Source organism: Salvelinus alpinus, chromosome 29 (genome assembly GCF_045679555.1).
Source record: "Salvelinus alpinus chromosome 29, SLU_Salpinus.1, whole genome shotgun sequence".
In the NCBI taxonomy this organism is placed as follows: Eukaryota; Metazoa; Chordata; class Actinopteri; order Salmoniformes; family Salmonidae; genus Salvelinus; species Salvelinus alpinus.
In genome coordinates, this window is record NC_092114.1 from 37,381,906 (window position 1) to 37,395,437 (window position 13,532).

Genomic DNA, 13,532 nt, shown 5'->3' on the forward strand with positions numbered 1-13,532 from the left:
CGCAGGATGTCGTCACAGAGTGTGGGCGTGGCTGGTTCTGAAAAAGCAAGATTGTGCACGAATATTTTACAGCGTCGCCACAGCACTCGCACGTACGGGTTTTATTATACCCCAGTGGAGCGTACCCAGCGACAAACAAAGAGGAGCCTTGTCAGCCAAGATTTCTCAAGACGTAAGATAATATTTTCTTTTCATTGCCTTGTTGAAATGTAAATTGATTTGTTTTTTAATTGCATTTTCACAATTTTGCCGGCTTGTCGGTGACCTACATTAGTGATATGGTGTTGCATTTAGTGCACCTGTGCTGGATAGTGGATACAAAATTACATGTAGACTAAACTAAAAATACTGAATGTTGATTTAAAAAAAGAAAAATTATAATAATAATATATATATATATATATATATATATATAGCCTGTAATAGTAATGTTAGAATTAACTATTTATCTTTCTCAGTAGGCATAAGAAATAAACTAAATACAATAGCCTATAACCTAATTTTGCCTATTAGGCTGGCAAGGCCGGATAGCCTGTTAAATAAGAATCATAAATGCACACAATTAAAAACGGGTAAGCTCCGAATTGAGTGTCAATGGTAGATAGTTAGATAGATGGATAACGCTCTACCGTGTTTTATTTAATGCTTGGCACATTATCTCAGATATTTTTAGGACTGCATGACCCAGTTTCTGGAATAGTCTCCATCGTTCGCACAGATGACATGCCGTCCAAAACGGAGATGTCATGTGTGAATCTATATTTACATGATTAAAGAATAACTCATGTCAAAATCGCTTGTAATTTCTCAAGCCCCATAGGCGTCAACCACTCCATTGAGGCTTTTATGTCTACTTAATATGGTGAATTTTATCTGTATCGTACTACTGTATCTCTTGATATGATATATGGGTGTCGTATTGAGGACGGGTGACGCTCTTAGTCAGTATTTGACCGTCCTACATAATTTTATGTCCTAATGAATAAGAACGATTTGTTCAATAGGATTATTTTTTTTTTTATAGAGTATCTTGATACAGGGACCGTTATCCACCAATAGACTGTCATCCTTAACCGATTTAAAATAGCATAACCTACTGACAGGGTGAGGTCATTTCTGCCCTAAATGTTGATTTCATGCTACAGTACTTGCATTTTACCAATTGATTTCATGCTACAGTAATGGCATTTTAACAACAGGATCTTGTCTCAGTTGTCCATTTTCACTATGTGCATTTTACATTAAATTGCTGTATCATTTTGAGTGTTTAAATGTGTGTTTAACCACAGAAGTGTGTAGCCTTGTTATTGTATAACAACGTTAGACTTTATTATGTTATCATTTGGTTTAGGAAATTAACATTCACACCATTCACATTTTCTTTCAGATCTGTTTTGCAGTTGTAAACAGGTAGCCCTGAAATATGATGTTGATGGTGCCCCAAAGCCTAAAAATAAGATGTTTTAAAATAGCATAAATGTGCCCTTGTTTGCACTCTTACTCTTGGGGAACCTATATTTATGGGGTCACAATTAACTTAGTAATGTTCAAAAAGTATTATGCATACAGTACCAGTCAAAAGTTTGGACACACCTAAGCATTCCAGTTTTTTTAAAGTTTTTTTTACTATTTTCTACATTGTAGAATAATAGTGAACAAATCAAAACTATGAAATAACACATATGGAATCATTTTAGTAACAAATCAAAATATATTTCAGATTCTTCAAAGTAGCCACCCTTTGTCTTGATGACAGCTTTGCACACTCTTGGCATTCTCTCAACCAGCTTCATGAGGAAGTCACCTGGAATGCATTTCAATTAACAGGTGTGCCTTGTTAAAAGTTACTTTGTGGAATTTCTTTCCTTAATGCGTTTGTGCCAATCAGACAAGGTAGGGGTGGTATACAGAAGATAGCCCTATTTGGTAAAAGACCAAGTCCATATTACGGCAACAACAGCTAAAATAAGCAAAGAGAAACGACAGTCCATCATTACGTAAAGACATGAAGGTCAGTCAATCTGGATCATTTCAAGAACTTTGAATGTTTCTTCAAGTGCAGTCGCAAAAACCACCAAGCACTGACAAAACTGGTTCTCATGAGGACCGCCACAGGAATGGAAGACTCAGAGTTACTTCTGCTGCAGAGGATAAGTTCATTAGAGTTACCAGCCTCAGAAATTGCAGGCCAAATAAATGCTTGACAGAGTTCAAGTAACAGACACTTCTCAACATCAACTGTTCAGAGGAGATGAGGGCATGAATTTTTATAAAAAATACAAAAAAATCACCTTTATTTAACCAGGTAGGCAAGTTGAGAACAAGTTCTCATTTACAATTGTGACCTGGCCAAGATAAAGCAAAGCAGTTCAACACATACAACAACACAGAGTTACACATGGAATAAATAACAAACATACGGTCAAAAATAAGTCAATATACAATGTGAGCAAATGAGGTGAGATAAGGGAGGTAAAGGCAAAAAAAGGCCATGGTGGCGAAGTAAATACAATAGCAAGTAAAACACAGGAATGGTAGATTTGCAGTGGAAGAATGTGCAAAGTAGAAATAATGGGGTGCAAAGAAGCAAAATAAATAAATAAATACTGTAAGGGGGGAAGTAGTTGTTTGGCCTAAATTATAGATGGGCTATGTACAGGTGCAGTAATCTGTGAGCTGCTCTGACAGCTGGTGCTTAAAGCTAGTGAGGGAGATAAGTGTTTCCAGTTTCAGAGATTTTTGTAGTTCATTCCAGTCATTGGCAGCAGAGAACTGGAAGGAGAGGCGGCCAAAGGAAGAATTGGTTTTGGGGGTGACCAGAGAGAAATACCTGCTGGAGCGCGTGCTACAGGTGGGTGCTGCTATGGTGACCAGCGAGCTGAGATAAGGGGGGACTTTATCTAGCAGGGTCTTGTAGATGACCTGGAGCCAGTGGGTTTGGCGACGAGTATGAAGCGAGGGCCAGCCAACGAGAGTGTACAGGTCGCAGTGGTGGATAGTATATGGGGCTTTGGTGACAAAACGGATGGCACTGTGATAGACTGCATCCAATTTATTGAGTAAGGTATTGGAGGCTATTTTGTAAATGACATCGCCGAAGTCGAGGATCGGTAGGATGGTCAGTTTTACAAGGGTATGTTTGGCAGCATGAGTGAAGGATGCTTTGTTGCGAAATAGGAAGCCAATTCTAGATTTAACTTTGGATTGGAGATGTTTTATGTGAGTCTGGAAGGAGAGTTTACAGTCTAACCAGACACCTAGGTATTTGTAGTTGTCCACATATTCTAAGTCAGAACCGTCCAGAGTAGTGATGTTGGGCAGGTGCAGGCAGCGATCGGTTGAAGAGCATGCATTTAGTTTTACTTGTATTTAAGAGAAATTGGAGGCCACGGAAGGAGAGTTGTATGGCATTGAAGCTCGTCTGGAGGGTTGTTAACACCGTGTCCAAAGAAGGGCCAGAAGTATACAGAATGGTGTCGTCTGCGTAGAGGTGGATCAGAGACTCACCAGCAGCAAGAGCGACATCATTGATGTATACAGAGAGTCGGTCCAAGAATTGAACCCTGTGGCACCCCCATAGAGACTGCCAGATGCCCGGACAACAGGCCCTCCGATTTGACACACTGAACTCTATCAGAGAAGTAGTTGGTGAACCAGGCGAGGCAATCATTTGAGAAACCAAGGCTATCAAGTCTGCCGATGAGGATGTGGTGATTGACAGAGACGAAAGCCTTGGCCAGGTCAATGAATACGGCTGCACAGTATTGTTTCTTATCGATGGCGGTTAGGATATCGTTTAGGACCTTGAGGGTTGCTGAGGTGCACACATAACCAGCTTTGAAACCAGATTGCATAGCGGAGAAGGTATGGTGAGATTCTAAATGCTCGGTAATCTGTTTGTTGACTTGGCTTTCGAAGACCTTTAGAAAGGCAGGGTAGGATAGATATAGGTCTGTAGCAGTTTGGGTCAAGAGTGTCCCCCCCTTTGAAGAGGGGGATGACCGCAGCTGCTTTCCAATCTTTGGGAATCTCAGACGACACGAGAGGTTGAACAGGCTAGTAATAGGGGTTGCAACAATTTTGACAGATAATTTTTGAAAGAAAGGGTCCAGATTGTCTAGCCCGGCTGATTTGTAGGGGTCCAGATTTTGCAGCTCTTTCAGAACATCAGCTGACTGGATTTGGGAGAAGGAGAAATGGGGAAGGCTTGGGCGAGTTGCTGTGGGGGGTGCAGTGCTGTTGACCGGGGTAGGACCGAATTAGGCCTTCATGGTCGAATTGCTGCAAAGAAACCACTACTAAAGGGCACCAATAAGAAGAAGAGACTTGCTTGGGGCAAGAAACATGAGCAATGGACATTAGACTGGTGGAAATTTGTCCTTTGGTCTGAATAGTCGAAATGTGAGATTTTTGGTTTCAACCGCCATGTCTTTGTGAGACGCAGAGTAGGTGACCAGATGATATCCGCATGTGTGGTTCCCACCGTGAAGCATGAATGAGGAGGTGTGATGGTGAAGGGGTGCTTTGCTGGTGACACTGTCTGTGATTTTTATTTAAAATTCAAGGCACACTTAACCAGCATGGCTACCACAGCATTCTGCAGCAATACACCATCCCATCTGGTTTGCGTTTGAGTTGGAACGCAGAGTGAAGGAAAAGCAGCCAACAAGTGCTCAGCATATGTGGGATCTCCTTCAAGACTGTTGTAAACGCATTCCAGGTGAAGCTGGTTGAGAGAATACCAAGAGTTTGCAAAGCTGTCATCAAGGCAAAGGGTGGTTACTTTGAAGGATCTCAAAATATATTTTGATTTGGTTAACACTTTTTTTTGGTTACTACATGATTCCATATGTGTTATTTCATAGTTTTGATGTCTTCACTATTATTCTACAATGTATAAAAAATAAAGAAAAACCCTTGCATGAATAGGTGTGTCCAAACTTTTGACTGATACTGTATATCACACAAACATTTCAAGATTAGATCAGATTACGAGGAATGCCAAATCAGGTCATGTTCACAAATGTGCGACTCAACATTATTGCAATCTAGGCCTACAACTTGAACGTTAGGTTTTAAAACACAGAACACTATCACCAGAAAGCTTATGCAACCTGGTTTGCTTCAGTTTGCCAACAGGTTTAAATGAGCAACAAGGATTGACCTAAATCTGTATCTCAAGAAAAAACGACTTGATCCTGTGCCCATTTGTTCTTATGTAATGGCATAGACTTCTCTTAACCTGAACTCTGCTATGGGAGAAAGCCAGTCAAGACAAAACGTTCTCCTAACCAGGACATCTACAGTACAGGGGCCCTTTGGAATAAAGAAAAAAATATCAGGTAGCCATTTGAAATTATAGAGACTTAGTACTTGAATCAAATAGTGACCACATGAGCAGTATGTATGTCTAATCTATTTTAAACTAGGATCCCAAATCGCATTTTAATTTGCCCTCATTCCTTTTACATTCAGGTAAAAATGCTGGTGAAATCAAACAGTGAGTATGACTCCTTCCTCTACTGGAGACAGCCCATCTCAGCCCCGGACCTGTCCGAGCTGGAAGACCTGGGTGTGACCAACAGCAAGCCAACCAAGAAGAGCAAGAAGGCCACCAAGAAACAGAATGCTGCCTTATCCAAGCCAAGGAAGCAGCAAGAGGCACAGGAGGCTGAATTGTCAGAGTACACCACCTTCAACTACTGGAGAGAGCCTATCCCCAGCATCGACCTCCTCGACTTCAAACTGCTTCTGTGAGAACCATCCCCATCTTAGCCTCCCACTGACCCCATCCCCATCCCTCTCCTCACACTGACCCCATCTGGATAACCATGGATTTTAAGTTTCTGGTCACAAGAAGAAGTACTGAATCTGTATTAGTCTGTACTGTGCATTTTTGTTTAGGATCCGACCCTTTTTTTTTTTCAATTTTCGCCTAAAATGACATACCCAAATCTAACTGCCTGACCTGAAGCAAGGATATGCATATTCTTGATGCCATTTGAAAGGAAACACTTTAAAGTTTGTGGAAATGTGAAATTAATGTAGGAGAATATAGCACATTAGATCTGGTAAAAGATGGTACAATTTTTTTCCCCTTTGTATTATCTTTGAAATGCAAGGGAAAGGCCATAATGCATTATTCCAGTGCACGCACAATTTAGATTTTGGCCACTAGATGGCAGCGGTGTATGTGCAAAGTTTTAGACTGATCCAATGAACCATCGCATATCTGTTCAAAATGTTGTATCAAGACTGCCAAAATGTGCCTAATTGGTGCCTAATCAAGTTTATAATTGTGCACTCTGCTCAAACAATAGCATGGTATTTTCACTGTAATAGCTACTGTAAAATGGACAGTCTTTAAGCTTTCTGCCCATATAAGATATGTCTATGTCCTGGTATTTTTTTTGTTACTTACAACCTCATGCTAATCACATTAGCCTACTTAGCTCAACCGTCCTGTGGAGGGGACACCGATCCCGTAGAGGATAACCTCCAAATAATACTGAAAGGATGAGGGGTAAATGTTTTAAGTGGCAGGTGACTGGCACTGTGAATGACATTCTAGGGAGTTCTGCTTAGGTTTTCTCCACATGCGGGCTACATGACTTGATCACTAATTTCAACAAACATAACTAAGTATAAATGGCAATAAGGTGAGCCTTTAAATTATTATAAATAGTTAAATTGCACACTGACTGCAAGGCTCCTGTCTCACATTAAGGACTTACACATTCATAATTTGTGAGAGAACTTGAGTATGCTACATCACATTTTTTAACAAATGCAAAGTGCTGTCTCATTTTTAGCCTCACTTAAAACAGGCTTGAAGGGTAGTGCCAACCCGAGCCTTGGAGAGTGTCCGCATATTGTATTTATAAGTAGTTATTTATAAGTAGTAGAAAGTAAAGCACCTCCACACAGAACAGATATTTTAAAAGCTCTTAGGGAGCCACAAGCATGACTGTCTTTTGCACTTTGTATTGATTGCCTTGATTTGTTTCAGACACTGAACTGACTGGCTCAAACCCACCCAATTAATTAAGTATGCTGCTTTTAGACTGCCCTAAGTAGGCCTCAACAGAGTGCAATGACTGAGGATAAATGTTAGGGATTCCAATGCAGAGCTGGTCAACTGTTTTCTTTACTTTCTGCATAGACCACTGTACTGTCTGAATGTCAAGGAAAGAATGGATTGAAATGTTTAATGAAAGAAGGGAAAGGAATGTTTTTAATTGTGTCAGACTGATGTTGCACATGGTCTTGAAAGTACGGTAGTACACTTTCTAATTTAGGATACTTTTAATCATAAAGCTAACTTGTGCAATGAGCAGTAAATTCCCAAATGTGACTCATCGTACTTGGTCTGACTTTTCTGAAATAAATGGAGATTAAGATATCCTGTGCATAACAATCCACTTTGTTTACTGTGAGAAATCATCTCAAACTAAAGGACTAGAACATGCAGCATGTTTTGAGGAGATACAGTGCATTTGGAAAGTATTCAGACCCCTTGACTTTTTCCACATTTTGTTATGTTACAGCCTTATTCTAAAATGTATTAAAAAAAAAAATTGTAATCCTCTACACACACTACCCCATAATGACAAAGTGAAAACAGGCTTATTTACATAAGTATTCAGACACTTTGCTATGAGACTCAATTGAAATCCGGTGCATCCTGTTTCCATTGATCATGCTTCAGATGTTTCTACAACTTGATTGGAGTCCACCTGTGGTAAATTCAATTGATTGGACATGATTTGGAAAGGCACACACCTGTCTAAATGAGGTCCCACACTTGACAGTGCATGTCAGAGCAAAACCAAGCCATGAGGTCGAAGGAATTGTCCATAGAGCGCCGAGACAGGATTGTGTCGAGGCACAGAGCTGGGGAAGGGTACAAAAAAATGTCTGCTGCATTGAAGGTCCCCAAGAACACAGTGGCCTCCATTCTTAAATGGAAGAAGTATGGAATCACCAAAACTCTTCCTAGAGCTGGCCAAACTGAGCAATCGGGGGAAACGGGCCTTGGTCAGGGAGGTGACAAAGAACCCGATAGTGACTGTGATAGAGTTCCTCTGTGGAGATGGGAGAACCTTCCAAAGGACAACCATCTCTGCAGCACTCCACCAATTAGGCCTTTATGGTAGAATGGCCAGACATAAGCCACCCCTCAGTAAAAGGCACATGACAGCCCTCTTGAAGTTTGCCAAAAGGCACCTAAAGACTCTCAGACCATGAGAAACAAGATTCTTTGGTCTGATGAAACCAAGATTGAACTCTTCGGCCTGAATGCCAAGTGTCACCTTTCGAGCAAACCTGGCACCATCCCCACGGTGAAGCATGGGGTCAGCATCATGCTGTGGGGATGTTTTTCAGCGGCAAGGACTGGTAGACTAGTCAGGATCGAGGGAAAGATGAACGAAGCAAAGTACAGAGAGATCCTTGATGAAAATCTGCTCCAGAACGCCCAGGACCTCAGACTGGGGAGAAGGTTCACTTTCCAACAGGACATCAACCCTAAGCACACAGCTAAAACAACGCAGGAGTGGTTTCGGGACAAGTCTCTGAATGTCCTTGAGTGGCCCGGACTTGAACCTGATCGAACATCTCTGGAGAGACCTGAAAATAGCTGTACAGCGACGCTCCCCATCCAACCTGACAGAGGTTGAGAGGATATGCAGAGAAGAATAGGATAAACTCCACAAATACAGGTGTGCCAAGCTTGTATCGTCATACCCAAGAAGATTTGAGGCTGTAATCTCTGCCAAAGGTGCTTCAACAAAGTACTTATGTAATTGTGATATTTCAACAACAACAAAAATTATACATTTGAAAAAAATTCTACAAACATGTTTTTGCTTTGTCATTATGGAGTATTGTGTGTAGATTGAAGGGGAAAAAACGATTTAATCCATTTTAGAATAAGGCTGTAACGTAACAAAATTTGGATGAAGTCAAGGGGTCTGAATACTTTCCGAATGCACTGTACGTACATAAGTATTAAACAATATTTACACCTTTTGAAATAAATTGAGAAGTTAAGGTTTCATTTCACATTACACTTACAAAAACATGTCATAGGCGAGGTTGTCTCATCAAACCGGCTTCAGTGTAAAAACGACCATGCACCTTATAATGCCTAAAATTGACCGTTTGTGAACAGAAGGTCTTGTTAAATAGGTCAATCTTTTAGAGGCTTCTTGAACACCTCCAACTGCCAGAGTAGGTTATGGACTCCTGTTTTGTCCTTCAGACACCCAGTAAAATATATGGTTTACTGGATAACTACTAGCTTTTTCAGGATTCTCATTGGAATAATACGAAACCACTTCCTTTGGGGCATTTGGTATACAACAACGCTACAGGTTTCATACAATAGTAGACTATGTGAATTAAAAGCTCTGCCTATGACAGTACATGGGACCATTACACATTCATTAAAATACCTACAGTTGACGTTGGAAGTTTACATACACCTTAACCAAATATATTTAAACTCAGTTTTTCACAATTGCTGATATTTAATCCTAGTAAAAATTCCTTGTCTTAGGCCAGTTAGGATAACCACTATTTTAAGAATGTGAAATGTCAGAATAATAGTAGAGAGAATGATTTCAGCTTTTATTTCTTTCATCACATTCCCAGTGGGTCAGAACACTTAGTATTTGGTAGCATTGCCTTCAAATTGTTTAACTTGGGTCAAATGTTTCGGGTAGCCTTCCACAAGCTTCCCACAATAATTTGGGTGAATTTTGGCCCATTCCTCCTGACAGAGCTGGTGTAACTGAGTCAGGAGGAACCATACTTGTGGAGGTCTACAATTTTTTTTCTGAGATCTTGGCGGATTTCTTTTGATTTTCCTATGATGTCAAGCAAAGAAGCACTGAGTTTGAAGGTAGGCCTTGAAATACATCCACAGGTACACCTCCAATTGACTCAAATTATGTCAATTAGCCTGTCAGAAGTTTCTAAAGCCATGACATCGTTTTCTGGAATTCTCCAAGCTGTTTAACGGCACAGTCAACTGACTGTATGTAAACTTCTGACCCACTGGAATTGTGATACAGTGAATTATAAGTGAAATAATTTATCAGTAAACAATTGTTGGAAAAATGTGTTGTGTCATGCACAAAGTAGATGTCCTAACCGACTTGCCAAAACTATAGTTTGTTAACAAGAAATTTGTGGAGTGGTTGAAAAACGAGTTTTAATGATTCCAACCTAAGTGTATGTAAACTTCTGACTTCAACTTTAGGTGCAGTGTACATTAGTATTCATTGTAGCCTGTTCACTTACACTGACAGACATAGGTAAAATGTTGAAACCGTTTTTATTCATTGATTTTACATAGTTCAAATCCACAGTAGTTACTCTATAACCGTAGATATAGTAATACCAGCATTTAGTTAATTGCAATGGTTTACTGCCTTTCTACAATTAATGAATACAGCGTTTTTACTGTAGCAATTATTGCGAATGGCAACATTCCTTGCAGGTCTCGAACCCGAGTCTCCTAGCACGTAGGTAGGCAAGACCTGCTAACCACCGCTCCAATAAAGGTTAACCCTTTTGGTGGAGCTTGACAGGCCTACCTAGGCAAGTGTCAGTACACCAGTTTCTAAACCCAGAGGCGCTTGACTTCCGGGAATGCTTGTCAAACAGACCAGGCCAAGGTTTGAGAAGTCAATGAGATATTTAAAAAATTATAGTAAAACATGATTCATTAGTTGTTCAATTTCTCGAAATCTAAAGGCACAACCTAGATTCAAGCCAATGTCTTAAGTAGTTGAACATGTTATTACTCCAACCTCGTGAAAGTGACAAACTGACACGTTTAAATATATTTTCTGAAACGTTTGAGTTGACGGCCTGCACATTCTCAGTTCGGCGCAAAACGACCATTGTGCCAAATTCAAAACAACTGGGAACTCAGAAATATACGAGTTCAAATCATGACATCAGTGATCTTCAGGTCGTAAAGTCAGAGCTCTGGAAAGAGGTCAGAGTTCCCGAGTTGGAATTCCACGTTGGATGACTATTCAAATTGATTTTTACCAGTCGGAGGTCATTTTTATCCCGAGTTGCAAGTTGTTTTGAATGCACTGAAGTCGAAAGTCAGATTTCAGAGTTTTCCAGTTCCGAGTTCCCAGTTGTTTTGAACGCGGCATTAGACCCAACGTTGTGTTTCAAGCCATATGAGCTAGCCATTGTCGCTGTGACGTCATGCCTACAAGTGTTGCCTTGTTCAGGGAGCTCGGACATGTCCGAGTTCTGAGCTTTCAAAACATCTAGAGAAAAAATGAGCTCCGACTGGGAAAAATCGATTTGAACAGTCATACAACTCGGAACTCTTTCTAGAGCCCCGACATTCCGGCCTGAAGATTACTGACGTCATGATTTGACCTAGTATTTTTCCAAGTTCCTAGTTGTTCTGAACGCGACATGTGTCTTTGGCTGAACACAGTGTGCTACATCATAAATTGTCTGGAGGGGGAAAAATGGTATAGTGAAGCGTGGAGACACTCCCAAACAGAAAGAAGTGTAACCAAAGACAGTACAGATTGAAGATAGGCTTAAACTGCTTCTCTAGAACTACTTAAGAGATTTGCTTGAATCTAGGTTGTGCCTTTTGATTTCGAGAAAATGAACAACTAAAAAGGAAGACATTTTCACTTCTCTTGATGACTTCATTAACCCCAAACCCGGCCTATTTCGCAAGTGCTCTCAGAGGTCTCGCAATGTTGTGCCTCTGACTTTAGAAATGCTGTGGTTCAGCCAAGGGGCAGAGCCCCACCTGTTTTGAGCCCCACATTTTTAGCAAAAAAAATATTTTGGGGGGGGGGGGTGCCTGTTTAGATGTTATTTTCGACGTCACATGTCAGTGGACAAACAATGTAAAAAATTATAATCTTTGAGTCAATAAAGCCTCCAAACAAACATGGTCTCTTTTTTGCTTTCTTGTGTAAGGCAGCTCCAAAATGCAGGTGTTTTAGCCTAGCTTAGTGTTTTCTGTGGTGGTGGGGCAGCCAGCGGAAAATATGGAGGGGTTGGTAATGTTCTCCATTTGCATTGTGATTAACTAAGTGTTCTGTCACTCATGGGGACACTATGTCACTGCCAAATCTAAGGTTAGAGCAACAAAAAAATCACGCCCCTTGGGTGCTGCCATAGAGTTACATTAGAAGTGCCCATCCAAGAAGGCTCAAGGTCATTGGCCACAGATAACTTGACGTCAAATCCCTTTATATCTACAGTAGCTTTGATTGGACGGATGTCAACATCATACTTTCAAAATCTTAGATAGCAGTCCTCCTCATGAATCAAGTCAACAATCTACTGGCAAATTCGTTTTAATCTTTGTCATATGAAGAGAAATTAGAGATAAAACGTATCGGTGCTCATCTGCCATTGCACATAAACATTACACAATAACTTGGAAATCACAAATTCAACAATGAGTGGTTTGTAAGGAATTAGTGGATATCTGCTAGCATGGCAAAGCAATCACTTGCCTGCTATTCAGTGGAGTGGGAGTGTGGTCCCAATTCTCGGGTTTAAGGGTCTCTTTTCCAAGTTTAAAATTATAAACTTTCAACATTGGCCACGCTGTCAATCCAACAGGATTTCTGCCGCGCTCAAAACAACTGTTAACTCAGAACTGGGAAATCTGACTTCAGTGAGTTCAAGACAACTGGGAACTCAGGAAGAAACAAGCTCCGACTGGGTAAATACATTTTTAACGGTCATCCAACTCGGAATTGTAAGTGGGGAACTCTGGCCTTTTTAGAACTACGACCTGAAGATCACTAACGTCATCATGATTCGACCTTGTTTTTCCCCCAGAGTTCCCAGATGTCTTGAATGCATACATCCAGAGAATGCCAGACTTTGATAAAAGTTTGATGACAAAATATGCCCACAAGACTGTTGCGCCACCTCTCTGTCAAATGAGGACAACAAGGTGAGTCCAAAAATGTCCTGTATGCTGCTGCATAAATTATGTAATATGCCAGGGAGATATGTATACTGTAGCTAAGAAAGCAATTCTATGTGTATGTTGTGTAGTAAGCTGTTAGTAGCCCATGTACCTCCCCCCAATAATTTGGTCTACGTTCCCCTCTTAATTTCACCTACTGTTCTGACTTGGTGGTGCACATGTAGCCTATAATGGGGGGTGGCAGGTAGCCTAGTGGTTAGAGCTTTGGACTAGTAACCGAAAGCCTGCAAGATTGAATCCCTGAGCTGACAAGGTAAAAATCTGTCATTCTGCCCCTGAACAAGGCAGTTAACCCACTGTTCCTAGGCCGTCATTGAAAATAAGAATTTGTTCTTAACTGACTTGCCTAGTTAAATAAAATAACCTGTTTTAGAGAAATGTAATCATTGAATATTGTAAGGGCTTTCATTGTCTGCTTATATGCCCCCTTTAATTATCCTACGATTCTGACTTGGTGTACAGGAAGAACACTGTAAGAACGGCCCATGTTCTGAATTCTGTTGCTGTACATTTCAAAAGTGCTAAA

The 13,532-nt window shown here is 40.6% G+C and overlaps 1 protein-coding gene across 2 annotated transcripts; it reads left to right on the forward strand.

Moving 5' to 3' along the window:
- Nucleotides 1-42: 42 nt before the first annotated feature.
- Nucleotides 43-7,402, forward strand: LOC139558660 (protein AF1q-like). 2 transcript variants are annotated; one of them, XM_071373933.1, is made up of 3 exons: nt 61-172; nt 5,231-5,342; nt 5,476-7,402. In XM_071373933.1, exon 3 carries the CDS (start codon nt 5,482-5,484, stop codon nt 5,755-5,757), a length of 276 nt encoding a protein of 91 aa, XP_071230034.1. In that variant the 5' UTR covers nt 61-172; nt 5,231-5,342; nt 5,476-5,481; the 3' UTR covers nt 5,758-7,402. The 2 variants fall into 2 exon arrangements, with proteins under 2 accessions (XP_071230033.1, XP_071230034.1); XM_071373932.1 differs by lacking the exon at nt 5,231-5,342 and having other exon boundaries at nt 43-172.
- The last annotated feature ends 6,130 nt before the right edge of the window (nt 7,403-13,532 follow it).

Excerpts from the sequence above, each read along its gene's own strand:
- LOC139558660 (XM_071373932.1), top strand. The coding sequence starts at position 5,482 with ATGCTGGTGAAATCAAACAGTGAGTATGACTCCTTCCTCTACTGGAGA.